General features: G+C 42.3%; 1 protein-coding gene across 1 annotated transcript in view; it reads right to left on the reverse strand.

Annotated features, from left to right (window-relative positions):
* The window catches only part of LOC310945913 (ubiquitin-associated domain-containing protein 1-like), a gene marked incomplete at both ends in the record, with an annotated part of 35,144 nt that extends 14,441 nt beyond the window's left edge, over positions 1-20,703 (reverse strand). Inside the window, 3 exon segments of the mRNA XM_083912174.1 lie at positions 11,475-11,583; positions 18,132-18,217; positions 20,435-20,703. Coding sequence (XP_083768300.1) covers positions 11,475-11,583; positions 18,132-18,217; positions 20,435-20,703 — 464 coding nt within the window.
* Positions 20,704-22,829: the final 2,126 nt, after the last annotated feature.

Consider the following 22,829-nt stretch of genomic DNA (forward strand, 5'->3'; position numbering starts at 1 on the left):
GATTAGATTTGTTTTTTTGTGTGAATGAGTTTATTGATTTTTAAGAATATATTAAAATAAAATACTTTTTGAACTTTGAACCACGTCTCTCGCCTTTAAGTAACTACGCACCTGTGTGCCTTGCGTGAGAAAATAATTCTCTGGGTGAAATTCCCAGGGTGGCGTTGCCGAGCTCTTAGTATTAGTTTTCTTTTCTTTTCACCTCCTCCTTGCCACATTATGAATCTGTGTTCTGCCCTGCGGAGCTTTAGGTTGTGTTTCCGGTGGGACACTTTTCAGTGACGGACCAGTCTGACGTAAGCAATGGAAAACAGCGACATTTCAGTTAAAGTTGTCTCTACTACGAGCCTCGGTTAAATCTTTGTCTTCCTCCAAAAAAGAATATCAATGTTCTGGAGGAAATAAAAATGAGGAGAAAAGAACTAAAACGATGAAACAGCAATCCTCAAACGAAGAAAAACTTCTCCAGAATCCTTTTCTTCCGTAGATAGTGTTTTAACTATCTGTCTAGCTGTACAAGGCTGCACACGTATTGCGAGGGCAGAATAGTAAGGAGACAGTCACACATCGGGTTCATTACAGAGCTGTTCAACTGCTAAATCACTACTAACCCATCACTTGAAACGATGAACGACCTACAAAATGTACAAGAAACACGGTCCTTAAAGGCTAGATCAAAGTGTACAAGCCCCAGGTCCTCTTGACGCACAAGTAAGGCATCAGCAAACTCAGCTGCAGTCAAGGCCCAGACAAAAGCTGAAGCCGCACGCACTGAAGCCTCTTGCTGAAAAAGAAGCAGCGATGACGGTCGAAGAAGCGGCATTCAAAGCTTAAATGCACGTTCTACAAAAGCAGAGCTATATGTGGCCGCCTTGGAAAATCTAGACATCCAGTCTCATCAAGACATCGACCTACCGTTCACCCCTCTCGATGCAACACAGCAAACTAGTGAGTATGTGCAGCAGCACAGTCTTGATATACCAGAGCAGAGAGTGGTGTCCAGTAAGATGCCTGAGCCTCCGGCAAACCCAGCAGTAGAGAGAAACAGTCAAAATGTGGATAACCGCAGAGATGAGAGTAATGACACGGACCTGCCCAACACTCACAAGGATGTGAATTTCCGGAAAACAGTGAGTACCAAACAATACTCACCAGACTACATCCCTCACAAGTGTGCGCAAAAAATCAAACATATAGATCCATATGCTAATTCAACTAACCTGAACCAAACAATCCCAGTCCAAAAGTGGGACACTGAAAACTCTTCACGACAGCTACAGGTCATGCCAGACATCACAAAATACTTCATACGATGAGAGATCATCACATCCGGTCTAACAAAGTTTTGATGACCATCCAGAAAATTACTAGGCATGGAAATCTTCCTTTAACAGCACTGTCAACCAACTAGTCTTAACTCCAAGAGAGGAGCTAGATCTGCTAGTGAAATGGCTTGGACCAGAGTCCGCAGAATATGCAAAAAGAATTCGAGCCATACACAGCCACAACACATCCACAGGGCTAAGCATGGTTTGGCAAAGACTAGAAGAGACATTTGGATCCCCGGAAGCGGTCGAACATGCACTTTTAAAGAGGTTTGAAAGATTTTCCCAAATCTCAAATAGAGACAATATGAAATTAAGAGAACTTGGAGACCTCTTACTTGAACTGGAATATGCAAAAGCAGAAGGATACCTACCAGGTTTAGCGTATCTCGATACATCACGCAGAGTGAATCCTATTGTGGAAAGACCTTCCTTTCAGCTTCCAAGTAAAGTGGATTAACAAAGGAGCAAAGTACAAAGAGGATAACCAAGTCTCTTACCCACCTTTTGCTTTCTTTTCAAGATTTGTGCATGATACCCCAGGCTAACAACTTTAATCTTAATAAAGTGGGAAAAATGCAAAGGCCAAATCCTGCTGCATGATAAGTCTAGTGAAAATCTACCCTGCAGACCATCCAGAAAAAGCTATTCTGACATACTCAGTGTTAGATGACCAGAAAAAGAAGCTATTGATCACTGGCACAGAACTCAAGAAATGTTTGCACGGTCCAACCTAAGGCTTCACAACATCGCCTCCAATAGTAGCACAGTAATGGAATCATTTTCTTCAGATGATCTTGCCAAAGACTTAAAGGATCTTGACTTTGGAGCCGATCCACTGCGACTGCAGCCTTGGGCTGATTTGGAACTTGCAGAGTGACACCTTCCACAAAAAGAGGCATCCCGTCAACAGTTCAAAGCCTTTATGATCCTCTGGGCTTTGTGTCTCCGATCACTGTACAGGGGAAAGCCCTAGTCAGAGAGCTGTCGTCCAAAGAATATGACTGGGATTACCCACTCCCAACAGATAAAGAAAGTTTGTGGAAGTCTTGGAAAGAATCCTCCCTGGAGTTGGAGAAGCTAAGCATCGAGAGAAGGTATGTTCCTATTTCTCCAAAAGACGAGCACTCTGTGTCTTTGCAGATGCTTCCACACAGGCCATCACAGCTGTAGCATACCTGCGGGTCACCGATGATCCAGAGCTGAAAAGCTACCTTGACAACCAGGGTTGTACATGGACTTTACACCCTCCACGTTCTCCTCATATAGGAGACTCCTGGGAAAGACTGATAGGAGTTGCACAACAAATTCTACATGGAATATTACTGCGCTCTGCAGAAGCCGTCTCTTACACACAAAGTTCTAACCACATTGATGGCAGAAGTCATGGACATTTTAAATGCCAGACCTCTGATTCCGGTGACAACTGACCCGGAAATGCAAACTATTTTGACACCTGCGATGATCCCCACTCAAAAGATCAATTCAGTCGCAGCTCCTCCTGGGGACTTCAGTCAAATTAATCTGCACAAAAATCAGTGGAGACAAGTCCAAAGTCTAGCAGACAGCTTTTGGAAACGATGGACAGGAATATTTGGTGACTCTCCACAAACGCCGAAAGTGGATAGAGGATAAGCCAAATATACAAGTCATTCAGAACTGTTTTTTCTTCTGTCTAAGGACTCTTAGTTGATGGACAATTGAATGTAGAACAGAGATGGTATATAACACTGATTATTCTTCTTTGATCATTGTTTTTGGTTCATTGATGCTTAAAAAATAAAAGGTAATGAAAGTGGTATAATAGCATACCAGGCAAGGAGTGTTCTGCCCTGCGGAGCTTTAGGTTTTGTCTCAAGTGGGACACTTTTCAGTGACGGACTAGTCTGACGTAAGCAGCTAAAAACAGCGACATTTCAGTTAAAGTTGACTCCCCCATGAGACTCGGTTAAATCTTTGTCTTCTTACAAAAAAGAATATCAATGTTCTGGAGGAAATAAAAATGAGGAGAAAATAACTAAAAAGATGAAACAGCCATCCTCAAATGAAGATACTTCTCCAGCATCCTTTTCTTCCGTAGATAGTGTGTTAACTATCTGTCTAGCTGTACAAGGCTGCACACGTATTACAAGGGCAGAATAATCTGCTTGGTTTTGATTTTACCCTACTAGCCTCTGGCTAAAATATAAATTGGACAAATTGACTAAAGCCGACAGACGAGCAGCTTTCCTTCCTCCTTTATTTCTTCAGTTAACTTTAAACATCACAATAGGCCTATAGATCCAGCTTTCCATTGTTTTGTTGTAGTACTGTATTGTCTTGTGACATTGACCAATGCTGCCATCTAGTGATGAAATGAAAAGCATCAGAAATTGAAGCAGTTCACTGGTTTTGTTAGAGCCAACACTAATTTGTATTCTTTGCCAACATTTTGTATTATTTTCTAATGACCACATATAAAAGTATATAACTGAAATACAATTATAAACTGAGAATGTAAATTAAAGTGTGTTTTGGCAGTCTTTTTGTTGTGGATTGTTGTATTATTAGAAATATATATCTTATAATGATAATATATGTAATAATATAATAAATAATAGACAATATAGTATAACATAGTATAGTATAGTTCAGCAGTATAACGGAATATCAGATTTAATATGATGTAGTGCTGGCACTATAGTATGTACGTAACATAATATAAAGTTGCATTGTATAGGATATCAAATTAATAAATGATAATGATGAAAATAATAATAATAAAAACAATAATATTGTTATTGTTTTTACATTGAGATGCACCAATATAGTGAAGACATCAAATAAGTATTAAATATTTTAATTGTATTAATAATGAGTATTATTATTCTTATTATTTGTAGTAGTATAAAATAAATACATGAAAAAATAAACAAAAAATAAAGTAATGGATGCAGGGGTGTGTGTGTGTGTGTGTGTGTGTGTGTGTGTGTGTGTTGGAATCTGTCAGTCAAATCAGAACAAAGGAACATTCTCTGCATTTATGATGTCACAGTTCTCTGCTGGTATGATGTCACAGTTCCCTTCTTAGCTACATGTTGAAGACATACATTCACAGGACAGTTGTAGCAATTGCAGGTATCTAAAAGGCTAGGATTTATCTCAGCTACATTGAAACCACAATATCAAAAACGTGCAGTCATTTCTTGAGAAAAAGAAAATGGACAAAGCTAGATCAGGAGGAGCTTTCTCCCAGCACTACATGGGCTTTTCATGGTGCCCACAGAATACTCCCTCTGAGGACGATTCTGTTGAAGAGGAGATTGAAGAGGAGATCGAAGAGGAGATTGAGGAGGAAATCATAGAGGAGGTTCAAGAGAAAGCTGAGGAGTCACTGAAAGAGGGTGATGAGGTCTATTCTGAGGATTTTGAACCAGACACTGAGGAAATTCAGGAGTTTGAAGACGAGTTTGAGGAAGAGATTCTGGAGGAAATTCAGGAGTTTGCAGGCGAGTCTGAGGAAGTGATTCTGGAGGAAATTCAGGAGTTTGAACATGAGCCTGAGGAAGAGATTCTGGAGGAAAGTCAGGAGTTTGATGATGAGCCTGAAGAAGAGATTCTGGAGGAAATTCAGGATTTTGTAGACGAGCCTGAAGAAGAGATTCTGGAGGAAATTCAGGAGTTTCTAGAGGAGTCTGAGGAAGAGATTCTGGAGGAAATTCAGGAGTTTGTAGACGAACCTGAAGAAGAGATTCTGGAGGAAATTCAGGAGTTTATAGAGGAGTCTGAGGAAGAGATTCTGGAGGAAATTCAGGAGTTTATAGAGGAGTCTGAGGAAGAGATTCTGGAGGACATTCAGGAGTTTGTAGACGAGCCTGAAGAAGAGATTCTGGAGGAAATTCAGGAGTTTCTAGAGGAGTCTGAGGAAGAGATTCTGGAGGAAATTCAGGAGTTTGCAGAGGAGCCTGAGGAGAAGATCCTGGAGGACATTGAGGAGAAGTCCTCTGCATACAGCAGAGAAAACAACTTCTACACCCATTTCAATGAATCTGACACATCTGAGAAATCAGCTGGAAATCGTAAGAAATCGGCTGGTCGTCGCAAGAAATCAGGTGGTCGTCGCAAGAAATCAGCTGGTCTTCCAGTAGAGGAGGAGAGAAGGGACACAGCTGCTCTTCAGGAAGCCCTAAAGGAAGAGAGACAAACCTCAGGTGCTCTTAATGAGGCTCTTAAAGAGGAGAGACAAACCACAGGTGCTCTTCAGGAAGCCTTAAAGGAGGAGAGAAAAACCACAGCTTCTCTTCAAGAAGCCCTAGAGAAGGAGAGAAGAGCCAATGCTTTTCTACAGCAAGATGTTGTAGAGAAGAGAATAGCCACGGGTGATCTTGAAGAGGCCTTGAAGCAGGAGCGAAGTGAAAAAGACACTCTTGCAGAGGCTCTGAGTAAGGAGCAGACTGAAAAAGATGCTCTTGCAAAATCTCTGAGTAAGGAACAAGCTGAAAAAAACAGCATTCGTCTTGAAATTGAGGCACAAGTGGCTGATCTCAATAAGAAGTCACAGAAAGAGCATCAGCGCCGCAAAGAAAAGCTGAAAGACAAAATCACCAAACTTTCAGCTGAGCTCGAAGAGAACAAAAAGTTGATCGAGAAGTTCCACAACGATCTGGAGGTGTCTTCTCATCGGCACAGGGAAGAAATGGCAGATCGTGAGAAGGTGAAATGTGTTGAAATCAATGCATTAAATGACCACCTCACTGAACTGCAGGTGAAAAGTCTGGAAAAAGACAAAGAAATTGAATCCCTCCACTTGAATATCCAGCAACTTCAAAATGGCATTGGAGCCAAGGATAGCATTGTTTCCTCCCTGCAGGATAAAGTGGACCAGTTGGCCTCAGACCTCAAAGAGGAACGAACTAAAAACTGTTCACTTCAGAGGGACTTTGAGGCTGCTGTCTCCCAGCAGCAGAAGGAAGCAGAAGAGCTGCAACATCTGACTCATGAGAAAAAACAACTGGCTTCTGAGAACAAGAGACTGGACGTTGAACTTGAGGCTGCTCTGAAGAGGCAGCTTGATCAAAAACAGCTTCAGAAAGACAAAGAGGCAAGCAGACTCGAGGAGGCCATTAAGGTGGAGAAGGTTCACTTCACAAGAGCCTTTAAGAAGGTCAAGAGCCAAGAGAAAGAACTCTCTGAGAAGACTCTGGCTTTGGAAAAGAGCCTACACACTGAAAAACTCTTAAAGTCGTCCCTCCAACGTGAGAAGAAGCGCTTTGAGCAGATGGTTAAAGAAAACCAACAGAGAAAAGCATCTTTGTCCAGAGAGTCTCTGATGTATGACATGCAGACATTAAGAATGTACAATGCAGACATCACAGTTAAGTTAAATGCTATGAACACAGAACTTGACAGAGTAAAGTCTAAATACCACTCTCTCTCTGAGCGCCATGAAGAGATGAAGTTGCAGAGAAATGATACCATCTCTGAGAATCAGCGTACCATCGAGAAGCTCCAGCGCATGGTAATTGGATTGAGAGAACAACAGTCAGAGAGCAAGACAAGTCAGGCAGAACTTAGAGATGCTTTAAAACTGGAAAAGACAACAAACTCCATGTTGCAGCAGAGAGTCGCTCAGCTCACCTCTGGTCTTGAAAAAACAAGGACCACTTTAGAGAATCAGCATGCAGAGCTCAAAGAAGCTTTGACCAAGCAGATCGAAACACTGGAGGAAAAGCAGAAATTGTCCATGCCTCTGCAGAAAGCTCAGGAAACCTTCGCAAGGCTTCAGGAACAACAGCTGCCAGGGTCAAACGTTCAGTTCAGGCACGCCGGTGACACTGAGTTCAGACTCAACCAACAGACCACTGCCCAGGATGAGAGCACAAAGGCTCTATACCACCTGCAACAGGAATACACACAGCTCAGCAGGAGGCATTGTGACATGAATTCTGAGTATCATGAGCTGCTCAAAACTCACAGTGCCCTCCAAATCAGATATGAGAGACTCAGCTATTCACAAGGCAACCCCCGAGCAGACTTCAGCACACCTCAGTACAGAGTATAACTGTCATTTTTCTGTACACACAACACCTGTTTCCTGTCTGTCCATGCTGAGAAACAACCAAAAGACCACAAAGAAAAATTCAACATCTACAATGAGACTCAAAATGTAGACAGGAACACACAAGGTGGTGTGGGTTTCCTCTGGGTGATCCAGGATCCTTTCACCACCAAAAAAACATGTTCCTGTCGCTGTCCCTGACCAAGGCACTGGCCCAATGCTCCTAGTGATTAGGAGGGGTTGAATACAGAGGACGAACTTCGTTTCGACGTATGTGTTTGCTGAGAAAGGACAAAAACATGGATGCAAGTCCTAAGCTACTGTCTGAGAATCAGGCAAGTCAAGTGGAGTTGACTGGATCGTGAAGACCCAACGTCTTGACTACTTGAAGTAGTAAATCAACTTGAGAGAGACTGTGGGCTGTCAAACCTCAATCTCATCGAGTATCATTGTCAATAAAATGCATTAAATAAAAATAAAAAAAAGACAAAAATGCTTGTTAAGTATTTCCAAATTAAGATGCAAGCAGAAAAAAGTAAGAAAGGTGAATGTTCTTATTCGTCCAGGTCATCGTTTTCCTTGAAGCAATTTCAGTCAAAAGCAACTGGACTTGGTCATGAACTGAAGATGCCTCTTAGATGAGAGCTGGAATGTCTTCCTAGATAAATAACCAAGTCCAGTTGCTTTTGAATGAAATTGCTTTGGGGATAAAAAAGTAAGAAAGGTAGAGTTGAGTGAGCATTTTACCTCAAGGTCATTTTAGCTTTTATTCATATCCCATGAACTTTATTAGCAGATGGAGGTTTTTGCTCATGTTGAAAATGTTTCCAATGTCAAGAATAAATGTCGGACTTTTTTTTGCAGAACGAAATGATGAAACCTAAATTGACTAAATGGACCTAGTGGTGAGATATTTTTCTCTAATGTAGTTCTATAGATGAGCATTCCCATTTTCTATTGCCAAAATCTTACTATGACCTTTTATTCCTTCTGTAATTGGCAAGGAAGTGCTACAATACTTTGGCTGAGGGTTGAGATGAATATCCATTTGTTCCAGACTCAACTGACATTTCAATAAAAATGTAGCTTTCAGTAAGCCAACCTTGAGATACATAAAAAAGTAGTAGTAAAGTAGTAAACAAATATATAACAGTTCACTTGAATCAAATTTAAATCGTAAACATTATAAACATGACAAAACAGTGCAAATAGAAACAAAATCCTTTCATATCCTGACAACACCTGGCGTGCAGGCTATATATATTGTGGTCGACTCTCCTGAAGGTCAGCTGATAAAATAACATAAAATACAAACCTGCAGCTGAGTGAGAGTTCACACACCAGAGCTTTGTGCGCTCCAAAAACAACCTCCTTGCTTATCATAACACAATATGTTTCATATCCACCTTACAGTCAGAGCGGGATGATTCAAATGTCTACCAGATTTTCTATTTAGTCGTACACTGCCAAACATGGAACCTGTCTAATGTTTTTTTTCTAATGTTTGCATCAACTTAAAGAAAGACACACAATCCAAAGATTACAGCCACAAAGAATAACTTTAATGCAATGGTGATTTAAATGCCAGTAGCCATGAGGCTGTCTGAATGAACAGACTGTGAGAGTATATTGCATAGGTTGTTAATCGGGGACCGTCCTGCATGAAAGCTGAGTGGAAACAAAAACCTGTGACCCAACAATTCCGCCTTAGTTCATTTTATTTCTTTTCTGTTGACCATTTTGAAAGGTGTCTGCATTTCCTGTGGTCCTTTTTTTTCTTTAAACAATCTCCCAATGTTTGTTTCAAGATATTATGGCATAGTTTTGTCTGTGTGCATACTAATGCAAAGCATGGAGGTGGAGAGACAACTGGTCACTGTGGCCAGGATGAAGGTCCACTGCAGTGCAGAAAGTGTGCAGAGGGACTTCCAGAGACGTGTGCCGAAATCCTTCTTCATCCAAACATTGGACTACGTTAAGTCATACTGAGACCTACCAGTCCATAAGCACATTTTACAGTGGTTTGTAAAAACAACATTTGAATCGTCTATTTTTTTTTCTTCACATTTGTAGATTAGCTTTGAGGTTTGCTAAAAATGTTATAAATAAGCACAAGTTACTAGTTTGGCTTTGATATAAATAATGTAATAATACATAGTTCAAACAGACACTTTGCTCTAAAAACATTTAAATATTTTTAAATATTGCATTTACGAAACCATGTCTTGTAGTGCTCCTATTCATAAAGTCCTAGACAGATTAGTTAAAGCCATTTTCAAATGCCAAACTAGAAGGGGGTGAGCAGAGGTTTGCCATCATGACAGCTTTAGAAAAACAATCTCAGCCTCCCTGAGCAGAAAGTCACATCGATACCACTTTTTAAATATTGAATAAAAACACTCAAAAGCTTGGCAAAACACAACTCCCTCCACACTATTTTAAACTCTCGGTACAACAAGGAGAGGCTAAGCTCGCCTTCTTGTTGCTCGAGATTTTAAGTACTTGATGCAAAGAAAAATATTGTAGAACACACTACCCATTGCAGTCCATACATCTCTAACACTCAAATCCATCATATTTCTTTACAGGTCGACAGAAGTCCTTGCTATTGCACAGAAATACAGGGTATTTTTCAATGGGTACAACTAATGACAAGGCAGGTTATATAGTGTCATTTTGGTTTGGTTTGACAGCATTAATGTTCATTGCTCTCAAAAGAAAAGAAAAGTCTCAAATTCTATTATTTCCTTTGTGTGTATGAAAATACTTGCACCTTCGCAGCATGAAGCGCACATTTCATCATTCAAATAAAAGTTGATTCAGCTCAGCTTCATTTAACATCCCATTAAAAAGCCTTTTCAGACGAAACACAAACCCTTCTTTTAACTTCCTCAGTGCTGCAGTGAGTGATATTCATAGAGGTGAAGTGAAGTGCTAAATGAGCGCAACATGATAATATGACATTCAAGAGCACGTTGACATAAACACACAGGCCTGATTTATAATTTTCTTGTAAAAACATGACTAATACACAAACAATTTAGTGTACAGCTTTCGTCGAAAAAGGCAAGAAAGTCAAATAAATATTCTTGAAGAAGCTCCACGACAAATGTTCTCCGCTTTAAACCGAGAGAGGCGTTAATGGAGAGAGAGGTAATGTGTCTAAAATCCTGTTTTCAACACGTTTAACAAACAATTCAATTGTTTCAATTCAATTCAATTCAATTCATATAGTCATGACAGACATGATTTATTTTACTATAGATATTATCATAGTTACTGGAAGTGTGTCTGTCTCTGTCAGTGTGTGTTTATGTGTGTTTATGTCAATGTGCTCTTGGACCACCAGCCTCTCAATTACAAGCAGTTACTTTGATAAAAACAAGATGAAGGGGGAAGAAAGACAAACCATCCATTGAGCTCTAAAATCAGGGAAGTGAGAAGGTTGTGTGAACACAACCAATGTTATATAAAAAAAAAACCTATTACTAAACATTTCAGTATTCTCTGTATCTACTTATCATTCCCATTCCTGCATGCTGTATGCTAGATGAAGAAATTACAGACTGAATTCCTTCAGTCATCACAGTTGCATCTGACCTGTCTGTATATGGGCTGTTAAATAGCATCTTCCTACCAAATAAAGACCAATGGAAATCTCTGAGATGAGGTACAGAAAACAAAGTAATAGTCAAAGTATCAAAGTTCAGACAGGATAAAGCCACCCACTCTTGAGTCTGGTCTGAACTCCCGTTTCCTGCGGATCCTCTTGAAGATCTCTGTGAGCTCGTCCTGCCTGACGATCTCTTCTGTGCTCGACTGGCTGGAGAGGCTGCGGAGAAGATTAGGAATGGAGGCCGAAGATGAGGGGCCTGGTGTGGCAGCCGCAGCTCCTGCTGCCGCAGAAGAGTCCTGGCCGGGTATAGGTGTGTCTACAGAAGGGTCATCTACATGCTCGATAAGCCACTCCATTGCCTGGGTGATTGACATGCTGCAGAAAAAAAAGGATAAGATGAGAAAAGAGGTTTATTTTCTAGATAAATGCTGTAAATATTCAAAATAGTTTGGCACAACATCAGTTGTGAGTGCGTTGTTATTAAACTGAGACTTACTGGTTCAATCTTAGAGCTTTGATGGCTCTGCTCTCAGGGAAACCCATCTCTGTGAGTTGCTGAAGGGCTGTTTCATCCACCCGATCCTCTTCATCTTCATCCAACATCGCTACAAGATGCAGAAACAAAGAGATCAGAGAACTAAAACTAAGAAGATTGGCAATAAGTGTGAAACATCTACAACAATAAACATCAGGATCTATTTTCCCGGCAACAATCGATATCCAAATAAGGCTCAGATATATAAAAGACATATTCTAAATGAAGTTCAGCTCGTCAAGATTTATGGCATGAACTAAAACAGTATATAAAGACAGAACATACAATATTTCACACACACTGCTTCACAGCAGCCAGCAGTGGCTTTTCTGCATTTGCATGTTATCATCAACTCTCAACCAATGTCCAGAACAGGCAATGTTCTGCCCTTGGATGTGAATGAGTTTGTGTTGTAGTACACTGCCAACTTGACCAGGCTGTACTCCGCCTCTTGCCCAATGTGAGCTGAGGTTGGCTAAACAATTCTTCAACCTCCACTGACCCGAGTAGACTGACCACCCTGATATTATTTCGCGGACTCCGGGACTCAAGGTCGCTAACTCTAGCTAACATTTTAGTATTGCTTGCCGCTAGCGTGTGTAGGATAAGAATAAAGAACTACATGTATTATATTAAATTACCTTATTAAGTATTAATTAGGCTAATAAATTATTCCTCGTCAAAAAGGGCCACCACCACCAAATAGACAGGTAATGTTGACTAAGCCCAATGGAAACCTAGTCACCTGCAAGAATTAAAAGAATACTTTTCTATCAGTTTCTCTTATCAGTTAAATTGATCAATTAATTGTATTAATCAATTTCTATCAATCTCAATCTGAAAACGTTTGTTCTTGTAAAACAGTGACCTCAAATCTTTGCAAAACAGAATGAAAGCTCACAGAAAACAGCTGGGGTTTGGGGGGTTTTACTACAAAAAAAGAGATATATTTAGAAACGTAATATACATGATAGATTATGACATGAAATGACACATGAGAATAACACAGAAAACGAATGGGCATGGCAAAGCTAAGTTATGAAATGCAATTTCTAATCACACCTTTATGGAAAGTAAAGTTTAATATCAAATGGCCAGTGGTCACCAGATCTGCTCATTAAATAACCAACAGCGTCATCTCACCAACTCAGGTTTGTAGAAGGGGGATCCAAGAGGAAAGAGGTGTATTTCACAGCTTCAGAGCATTTTCCCCGACGTGCAGAACACTGGGTATCTCCCAGGTGCAGGCCAATCAAGCGGCATTCGACACCCTCTCGATAAGGGACGCTTCACCATGGCAATGGATATTCAGTGTTAAGGGTCACTTTCGTTGTGAACCCTACATCTTAAGCTCTAAGCCAAAAAGAGTCTTTCTGGATTCTTCAGCTTTGACAGCTATGAGTTAGATGAATGAGAGTGTCAGTTGGTGTCTTCTTGCGTGCTCTAGGTGAAAACGGGATTTTGATATAAGCTTCAAAAGAGTAACTTTGAGCTGTTGACTAAAGGTTGATTTCTTCGGCCAAGATAAACTAAGCTAACTTAAGAGGACGTTTGACTGATTAATGAAAGTGAGGCAGAAAGTTAATTATAAAAATAAAAACAAGAAAAACTAGATAGATGTTACAAAATAAAAGACTGTACAATAGACAAGACTAAGAAGGAGTGAGAAGTCTAACAAAATCATCTCAGGAAATCTTCTAGAAATCTGTAGAGACAGCTTGGGCTTGCTATCTTTAAGTCCAAAGCTGGGGCCTAAATAATGAGATGCATTCATCTTCCTGCCTAAAGTGGGAGACACACCCTCTTTCCTTTGTCTGTAAAGACAAGAGATCAGTTTTCAAACAAATTGGGCAATGTATAGGAATTTAAACAGTGAATGAACACAGTAACGCATAACATTAGCTTTCTCTTAGGGCGCACTCACACTGTCAGTCTGTACCGTGCCCCGTGCTTTAGGGTACTTGTCCCCCCCTCCCTCTTCCCTCGTGGGCCAGGCCCGTTTGTACTCACACTGCCTGGGCCTCGTGCGAATGCTTCTTGCCTGCCTATACGTCATCACGCAGTAACAGGTCACACGCTTTGATTGACGGCATTGCGATGCGTCTCTTTGTTTACAAATCTTTCCATAGACCTCTGAGTTATTGTGCGTCTTGTCCGACTGTTTTGGATTATTTTTATCCGACCAAATCTGCAGTAATCACTCCACCTCCGCATCACAACGACATGAAACTTTCGCCGGCATTGTTTTTAATGTCCGCTCATGGTCCGTCCTTCTTTTTTTCTATGTCCAAACAGGCGCACATAAAATGACATCAGAACCGCCATAGGCCCCGTGCTCGTACACGTGCGCACGCTCATGCTCATACATGTGCAAACGTGCTTTACAAAAACCCACCTCTCCCAAACGGTCCGTGGCCGACTAGCGTGCCGCAACTAGGCGCGGTATGGTTGCACTCACGCTGGTCCAACCGGTACGGATGGACAGTGTGAGTGCGCCCTTAGTTAATAATCCTGTGGGGAATGTTCTCAGTGACACAATAACATAAAATAATAATATATTCATATGTTAAAATAATCATTCTATGACAGTAGTCTAAATATATTTTGATAATGTGTTATAAAATCCTCAATGATTATATACAGCAGGGCTATTCAATTGGCGGCCCCCAGCCGGATCTGGCCCCCGAGGGAATATTTAGTGGCCCTTTGAGTAGATTGCTGTGTGAAACAGCAATTCATGACCGCTGTCCTTTCTCGTATCCATCTAAGCGCTACCGTCTCAGTGCGTCAAGTACCAGCACGCTGGGAGACTTGCTCCATGCGCTCCTTGTAGGAAGGTGGCCACAACGCTCTTGCTACACTCTTCTTTGTGGGTTTCTGAATCCTCTTGGCAACAGCTCGCCAAGCTCGGCTCTGTTGTTGTTCTCAATCCATGTTTAAATCACCACTGCTGTCTATTTCTTCTGTGAAAAAAAGAAAGGGTGACACACGAAAAAAGCACAGGAACAGTCAGTCAGTCAAGATCACAAAGACAATGAACTAGCCATGTTGCAAATATGCACCTGGCAAAGTTAGTTGACATTAGGGAAATTGCTGTACGTGCTGTGCTTTCTTCACAGATAAAGAAGAAGACTCCTGCTATACAGAGGATACTCCGACGCGCAGGGAGGAAGATGGAGGCTGGAGGACTGCTACTTCTGAAATAAACATATGCACGCACAAGCGGACACATAACCACGCCTTTGTAACAAGTTTATATGCTTGAGCAGATAGAATAAAGATCTGAAACTTCTTGCCTCTGGTCACGGGTACTGTGTTGTACACAGATGCTCTAGATAAGAGAATAGAACATTTCTCCAGACGTCTGTTATTATCCGATGTCCTCCTGCTAATAAATGCCTGCTGGCGCACTAAACTACAAAAGACTCTGCTGACTCCAGAAAGCCTCCTGTAGAATTTGAATTACACAATATATACTCTGTCAGGTCCTTCTGATTTGACTAACGTATTGTGTGTAAAACTCCTACAATACAGACTGGGACAAACTTAAAATATAATCCTTGGTGGATCCTTAATGTCATTACTTACATGATTAGGTTAAAAATCACCACATTTCTGTAACTTTGGCAATCTTGATCATAGAACGTCCAGAGTCGTTTCAAACAAGACTAATTTCTTTACAGATCAACAAAATACACATTATAAAGACGGTTTATACTTCCTATAATAGTTTTCTTTAAGAACATATTAAAGTGTGAGTCTCAGGTCTTCTTATCAGATCAGGTCAGTAGGTTTCTCAGAGTCGTAAAAAGTGTCAAAGTTTTCTGTGAGGAATTGCGGGGGGTCTTGAATTAGAGTCAGGGTGCAATAAACTTAAACTAAACTAAAGTCTTTTCTCCATTAGTTAACAGATAGATTTCACTTTTTGACAGTGTCTGTTTGTCTAACATAAATAAGTCTTACATGGTTCTTCATTTAATGACATTGACATCATTTTGTTCACTCTTCAATGAGTTTGAGGTTCCTCCAAACGGTCCTGAGAGTGGAGAAGTAGTTCGTAGCTGGGCCAAGGAACAGAGATAAGGCAAAGACAGGCCAGAGAAAGAGGATATGTCTGATAAGGCACCATGGATTTCTGATCAGAAATACACACAGGAGGTCTCCAGTGTTAGCAGGCGCTTGCCTTGTAAATTTGCATTTACCTCGAGGAAGCCTATCTTCTGAGCATGGTCGGACCCTGTAGCGTGGTTTAGCTTTGCTTCAAGCGTTGACATGGAGGCTTGAAATCAGCGGAGAGGGCTTAGCGGTGCTCTTCCCAAAGGTTAACAAGGGCTGCAATGCTGGGCTAACCTTCGCCCCCTGGTCTTTTACAGTCTATCTAGTCGCATACTTCAACATATTTTGGTGGTGTGTCTGTCAAACGAGACAAATATTACTATTTGCTGTTACTTTCAGGGTCCTTCGAACCGGAAACATTATAGAGCTAGTTTTGATCCATCTTCAATGACTCTTCGTTACTTAAAAAAAAACAGGGAAAAAACAAAATACAAAGTTAAAGTTCTACAAAATACCACAGATTTAACTAGACTGAAACTACTGCAAGAACAGCAATAGGGTGGCGAGCATGGCGAGCTGTTGCCAAGAGGATTCAGAAACCCACGAAGAAGGGCGTAGTTGGAAGCGTGCAGAGAAACTCGGAGCGTTGTGTCCCCCAGAGCACTGGTATTTCACGGGCTGAGAGAGTAGTGCTGAGATGCTAGAGAGAACAGCAGTCAACATCGGCCACTATGTCCATGAACTACTTTTTCCCAGAGACCTTGGGGGCCGGAGTTGGCCCATGGCCGCCAATTAAATAGCCCTGTATTAGAGTATCTATCTATACATGGTCACATTATGCTTTATAAGAAATGAGACTGACAACTTCTCTCATGAAATGCGCAACTTTAATAGCGCAATCTGCCGCAGAATGAAAAAAGCAAGTCCTTTAAAGAGTGTTTGGTCAAGATGAATATGTGGTTTTTGAAAAGGTATTTTTTGGGGGGGTTCGGGGTTCAAGACTTTATTATATATGACGGACAGGAAATGGGGTGAGAAAAAAAGGGGGGGGGGACATGCAGCAAAGGGCAGCAGATTGAAGTCGAACCCCGTGGCCGCAGCCTCAAGGACCTTCATCCTCTTTACATGGGGCGACTGGTCTAACCACTCAGCTACCGGTCGACCCTTGAAAAACTATTTTGACAAAATGAATATGAAGGGGCAAGGGTTAGATGGATCTCTTCCTTCTTCCTTGCCTGGACCAGTGTCTCCTTGGATGCTTAATAAAATTTTCTGAGAAATGAGACAGTATCTGCAGAAATATTGTGAGAAACTGAAATTTTCAGTAAATCCAGCAATGCAATGTGAGCCCAAGTTGACTCCAGCAATGCAGTAAAGAGTCCCTTTAACAATAGTTTCATCTGCCATTGTAATCCCGTCATCCTCCAGTACTTTAAAGTCGGCTAGCAACTCTGAGAAAATGGCATGGCCAAATTCTGTGTGTCGTTCTCTCTACACAGCAAAACTAGCTGCATGTGATCAGTGTTTGTTTGAACATGGGAGGGCAAATTAAGTAGTGAGAAGTAGGGATGCTCCGATTGATCGGCAGCCAATCGTTATCGGCCGATATGGACCCTAAACAGGTTGATCGGTGGGCTATTTTATACCCCTGACGTAAATTACCTGCGACTGTTTTTCCGCGCTCATGAATGAGGCTGGCAGTTGCAGCATGAGTTCTCCGGTCTGGAATTTTTTCACAGTTTCCAAAAAGATTTAAACTTGCTGTTTGCAAGAGGTGGTAACCAACAACGACAATTTAACACAACTAACCTCATCCAACATTTGAGAACGCGCCAAACAACAGAATACGGCAAGTATGAGAAACAAGCCCGGGCAAAACAACCCCAAAGACAGCCGTCACTCAGCTCACCGTGAGTGAAGCGTTTAGACGCCTGGAGTCTTACAGCAGGGACAGTAAAAGGTGGAGGGATATAACAACAAAGCTTATGGAATTCATTGGACTTGATGAGCAGCCTCTTTCTGTGGTGGAAGACACAGAGTTCGACGGTTAATGTTAATCCTGGAGCCACGCTATGCCCCCCCAAACCCCCCGAATGTAAATACCTAACGGATGTAAGTCTCCCTCAGCTTTACGAGACCGTTTACACACACATCAACAGCCTTTTGAAAGACAATGTCACATCAATCCGTTTCACAACTGATATTTAGACTTCGAGTGCACGTTCCATGTCGATGTTAAGTTTAACAGCGCATTTCATCGACCCAAACTTTCAGCCAGTTTGGGTCCCTCCCCCACTTAAAGGAATGACTCCTGACATTTGTTAGCTAGTGTAATCAAGTGTAATCAAGTGTAGAAATAATAGCAGTATGGCTGGGACTGGGTGGGGTAGGGGAAGGGTACACAACCTTGAGTCAGTGTGAGTGGTTGGCTGGGTAAGAGGGTGTTCACATCTACACTCCAATGCGGGAATGATGGCTGACCTAGACTATCGTAAGTGAATCATTCTGTTTGTCTTCCTCTTCGCCGGGATCTTCTCACATTGTCTCTTTCTCCTATGCTACCATCATCAATCTCTTCCACTTGATCGGGACCTCTCTCCCCTAACTTCGGCATATCATGAGCCTCCTCAGTACTCTCAGCTTCTTGCCTGACAGAAGGACAGAATTATCTCGCTGTTGCACAGAGCTTAGGTGGATTTCGAGGACCCTGTTGTGGCATGGTAGGTCCTTGTTGCTGAGGCTTTACCAGTCCATAGCATGGGAATCTGCCCCGGATGTCATGATGGTAGGTATACTCTTCTTCATCATCAGAACTATCTCCATCTGTCTGTTGTTGTCTTGTTCAGGTTGTCTCTGTCTCTTCTGTCTTGTCTTTTTGTCCAAGGGAAATTCTTCTTCAAGAGGTAGGTCATTCACTGGCAGGAGCAGGTTTCTGTGGAGTACACGCAGGGACTTGCTTCCTCTCTCTGGCTGTATTTTATAAACTGGTCCATCCCCCAATCTTTCCACCACACGATGTACAATTGTCTCCCAATAGGAGCGCAGCTTGCCTGGACCTCCCCTCTCTGACAGATTTTTCACCAGTACCCTGTCGCTTGGCTGAAGAGTAACACCTCTCACACCTCTGTCGTACTGTTTCTTGCCTTTAGCTGAAGACTTGTGGCTGTTATCAGCAGCGATTTGATAAGCTGCTTGCATCCTTTCTGCCCACTGCTGTGCAAATGTCTGATATTTGTGGGCCTCACTCTATCTTCTTGGGCTAAAGAACAAATCGATAGATAGATTTGGTGCTCTACCATACAAAAGAAAGAACGGAGAGTATCCGGTGGCGTCATGCCTCGTGCAGTTGTAGGCATGCACAATATGAGGCAGATGATCTTTTCATTCACTCTTCTTTTCCTCTTGTAGGGTGCGCAGCATTTGAAAGAGTGTTTAATCTTTCCACTGGGTTGCACTGTGGATGGTGTTGTGGGAATTTTGGATATTTGTAATTCATAATCATAGTTTTGTCAGGTCAGATGCAGTTCAGTGTCTCCTCTGTCTCACATTCTTAATGGATAATGCAAATAACTAACTCATGATGATATATTGGCACATTTGTGCATCTGTACCCTGTGTTAGAGACCTTGTGATGAGAGAGGTTCAGAATGTTCAGAATTGTAATGTCTAAGGCATGTTTTTGTTTGGTCTAAAGACGTCACCCAACCAAGGCTATTGGCGTCCTGTCCCTCTAACTAAAAGACTGTGCGATATTTGGCAAATCGTCATTCCCTGCTAGACTCTAACTTGTGAGGATGTGGGGATGAACGTATTTTTGTCTGCAGAAGAAAATGCTTTGGCAAAATAAACCACGGAGAAAAAGCTGATCCTGTTTGTTGATCTTTATTGAAGAATCCATTTCCACAACAATGGTAAGGCGTTGTGCGTGAATGAGCAATTCCTGACAGTTGTTGTAGTCTTTGGAACAGGTTATTCTCAAACTCAGGTCCTTGGTAGTGATGAAGCTTCTCAGGGTACCCAAAACGAGGGATAAAGTCCTGAAATATCTTTTCAGCTCCTGTCTTTCCTGATTTGTTCTTCATTGGGTACGCCTGAGCAAAGCGCGTGAAGTGGTCGACTATAACAAGGAAATACTCGTACCCTCCCTTACTTGGCTCCAGGTGTAAGGAGTCAATACAGACTAACTTAAACTGTGCACTGGTCATGATGGATCCCATTGGGACCTTCTGAGGAACATTGGGACGTTTTTGTTTGATGCAAACACATCTCTTTGTCACATAGTCCTCGACGTCTTGTTGGGCCAATAAAACCTTTCACGGGCAAGATGGGTCACCTTGTCAGCCCCTACATGCCCCATGTCATCATGTGAATTCTTCAGCACCACAGGTTTTAGTTTTTCAGGGAGGACCAATTGTCTGTGTTGCTCCGTTTTGCGGTAGAGTATCCCATTATCCACTTTAAGCTTGTTCCACTCATAGAGCAATCTTCTTGTCTCTCTCTGCATGGCTCTTTCATTGGGATTCCATACATTGAGTTTCAAGGACACAACTTCTTTGATTGCTGGATCTTCTTATTGAGCAACCCTGATGTCTTTGGGTACGACATTAGAGACACTATCTGGCATCCCAGCATTTTCATCTTCACAATTCAGCTGCAATGCAGCCACCCAAGGAACATCATTGTCTTGGACTGCTTTGCTTCCCTGCCACACTGCAGACACCACCTCTGGCGGCACTATTTCTGTATGCTCACTCATTTGATGTTGAAGGTTCAATGGCCACCTGGACAACATATCAGCATCTGCGTTCATTTTCCCTGGCCTATACTTGATATCAAAATGAAAATCTGCTTACTTGCCAACCCACCTGTGCCCCACAGCATTTAACCTTGGGATACTCAGGATATAGGTCGGGGGACTATTATCTGTATAGACCGTGAAGGTTGGGGCGTAATACAGATAATCTCGGAATTTGTCACATATGGCCCATTTGAGTGCCAGAAACTCAAGTTTACCAGAGTGAAGGTGGTAGTTCCTCTCGGCAGGTGTTAATGCTCTAGACCCATACCCAATGACACGCAGTTTGTTTTCCTTGGCGTTGATATAATAAGGCACCCAGGCCTGCATTTGATGCATCTGTGTGCAATACGAATGGAAGACCAGAGTTTGGGCAGGCTAGGATAGGGGGGGTGGGTAGTCAACATCTCCACAAACCTTAATACCACACTCTGATGTTCCATAGTCCAAATAATAGGTGTGCGGGAGGAAAGTTGTCCTTAATCGCTCTTCTTCACTCGACCCTTACCCTTGCTGCTCTGGGTTTTGGTGGTATTACTCACCTCTGCTTGGCTCTGGAGGAGTTCAAACAAGGGCCTTGCCATTCGTGAAAATTCTTGGATGAATGCCCGGTAATAGTTTAAAAATCCAAGCAGCGTCCGGACCTCTCCAACTGTGCAGGGTTTCTTCTCCTTCAGAGCAATCACCGCTTCCAGATCCTTCTGACCTATCTGGATTCCTTCACCTGACACCATACGCCCAATGTAGCGGATCTTCCTCTTAAAGAGCTCACATTTTGCAGGACGGAGCTTGATGCCTCATCCGGCATCCGTGCTGCCTCATCTGGCAGAGAACTTGTCTGAGGTGGTCCACGTGTTCATCAATAGTTTTGGAGTAGCAAAGTATATCATCCAAATATGGTACACAGCACTCATCTCTAATGCCCTCTAATACTCCCTCCATGCATCGCTGAAATGCCGCTGGTGCATTCGTCAGTCCAAATGGGCTTCGCACCCATTCATAGAGCCCCAGAAGGTTGCTAAAGGCTGTTAGGTATCTTGATTCCTCACTTACAAAACCCTGATGGTAGGCACTGTCCTGATCCAGGATGGAAAACCACATGTTGCCTCCCAAGTTGTCCAACAGATCCTGTATCCGTGGTAAGGGATGTCGGGTATGGTTATGGTTGAGCTCACGAAAGTCTACACATAAGTGCAGGCTGTGGTCCTTCTTGTGCACGCACACCACTGGGGAGGAATTAGCTGACACAGATTTTCTGGCCCAGCCTCTGTCCAGAAGATTTTGCACATACTCCTTGACCTTCTTATACAAGGGTTTTGGAATAAAGTTACAACATTTTCTGCCCGGGTTGTCATCTATTGTGTTGATTTTCAACTTCAAGTCAGGAATACAGCCAATGTCCCCCTCCTCTTGAGTGAACACGTTAGATTCTTCAAAAAGAATTTGGCGTAACACTTCCTGCTCACACTCGGTAAGGTGGTCTAAAGCTACTGGGGGATGCCATTGACGGGGAACTATGTGGGCTTCTTTGTTCCCATTGTCATGGTCAGCAGCAGTGGCACTTATTTGTATTGAGCATAGGTGAGTAGCACCAGCCTGGTTAGTTGGTGTCTTGGAAGCTGGGAGAACACTCACTGGTTTGATGCCCATAACCTCTTCAATGAAGCCCAATACTGTTTTTGGTGGTAGGAATATGTCGTGCTGTGTGGGATTCTGAAATGGGACTCTCACAGTTTTTGAAGCACCGGTTGGAACATCAACAAGGGCAGAAAACAGCTCCAATCCAACTGGTAAGCTGCTTTCCCAGGCTGGCTCAAATAACATGGGCCCTCCCTCTGGCAACATCCTGAGACGACAATTCACCTCAAAGATTTGGCCGCTTTGAACAATGTCCTTTCTTCCCAACTTTCAGTACAGGAATTGATGGTTCTGCCTGAAATGACATTTCATTAAGAGCAGAGACAAGAGTTTCAAACAGTATGCTTCCGGACACTCATTGCCTCCGACAGCAAGTCCAGTATGCCGATACAATTCGGCTGTTCATCGTTTTCCATGATGATCTGCTCAATCACATTAAAACCCAGGAGTGGGTTAGTCACACGCTTCCACTCACTAAAATGGGGACATGAATTGCTACTCTCCCGTGTTTTTGACTTTTTATCTCCAACAGGACTTCAATCCACCCATCAAATGGTACAACTGTCCCATTAGCGGCTTTGATTTGGAGTAGGATGTCTGACAGTCGGCTTTCAAGGGATTGAATTTTGTCATTTGGTAGGGTTTGATCCACCCAAGACTTCCCCACCATGCTAACCTGCGCTCCACTATCCAGCAACATCTGAACTTTGACCCCATTTAGATGACAAGTGAGCATACATCTACCACCAATAAAATTAGCTACGCGTTTCCCTTTTGCTGTGTGGTGTTGTCCGTGTGACTGGGTTGCTGGTTGTTGTTTATCTTTA

The sequence above is a fragment of the Echiichthys vipera genome, assembly GCF_963691815.1.
Source record: "Echiichthys vipera genome assembly, chromosome: 4".
NCBI lineage: Eukaryota > Metazoa > Chordata > Actinopteri > Perciformes > Trachinidae > Echiichthys > Echiichthys vipera.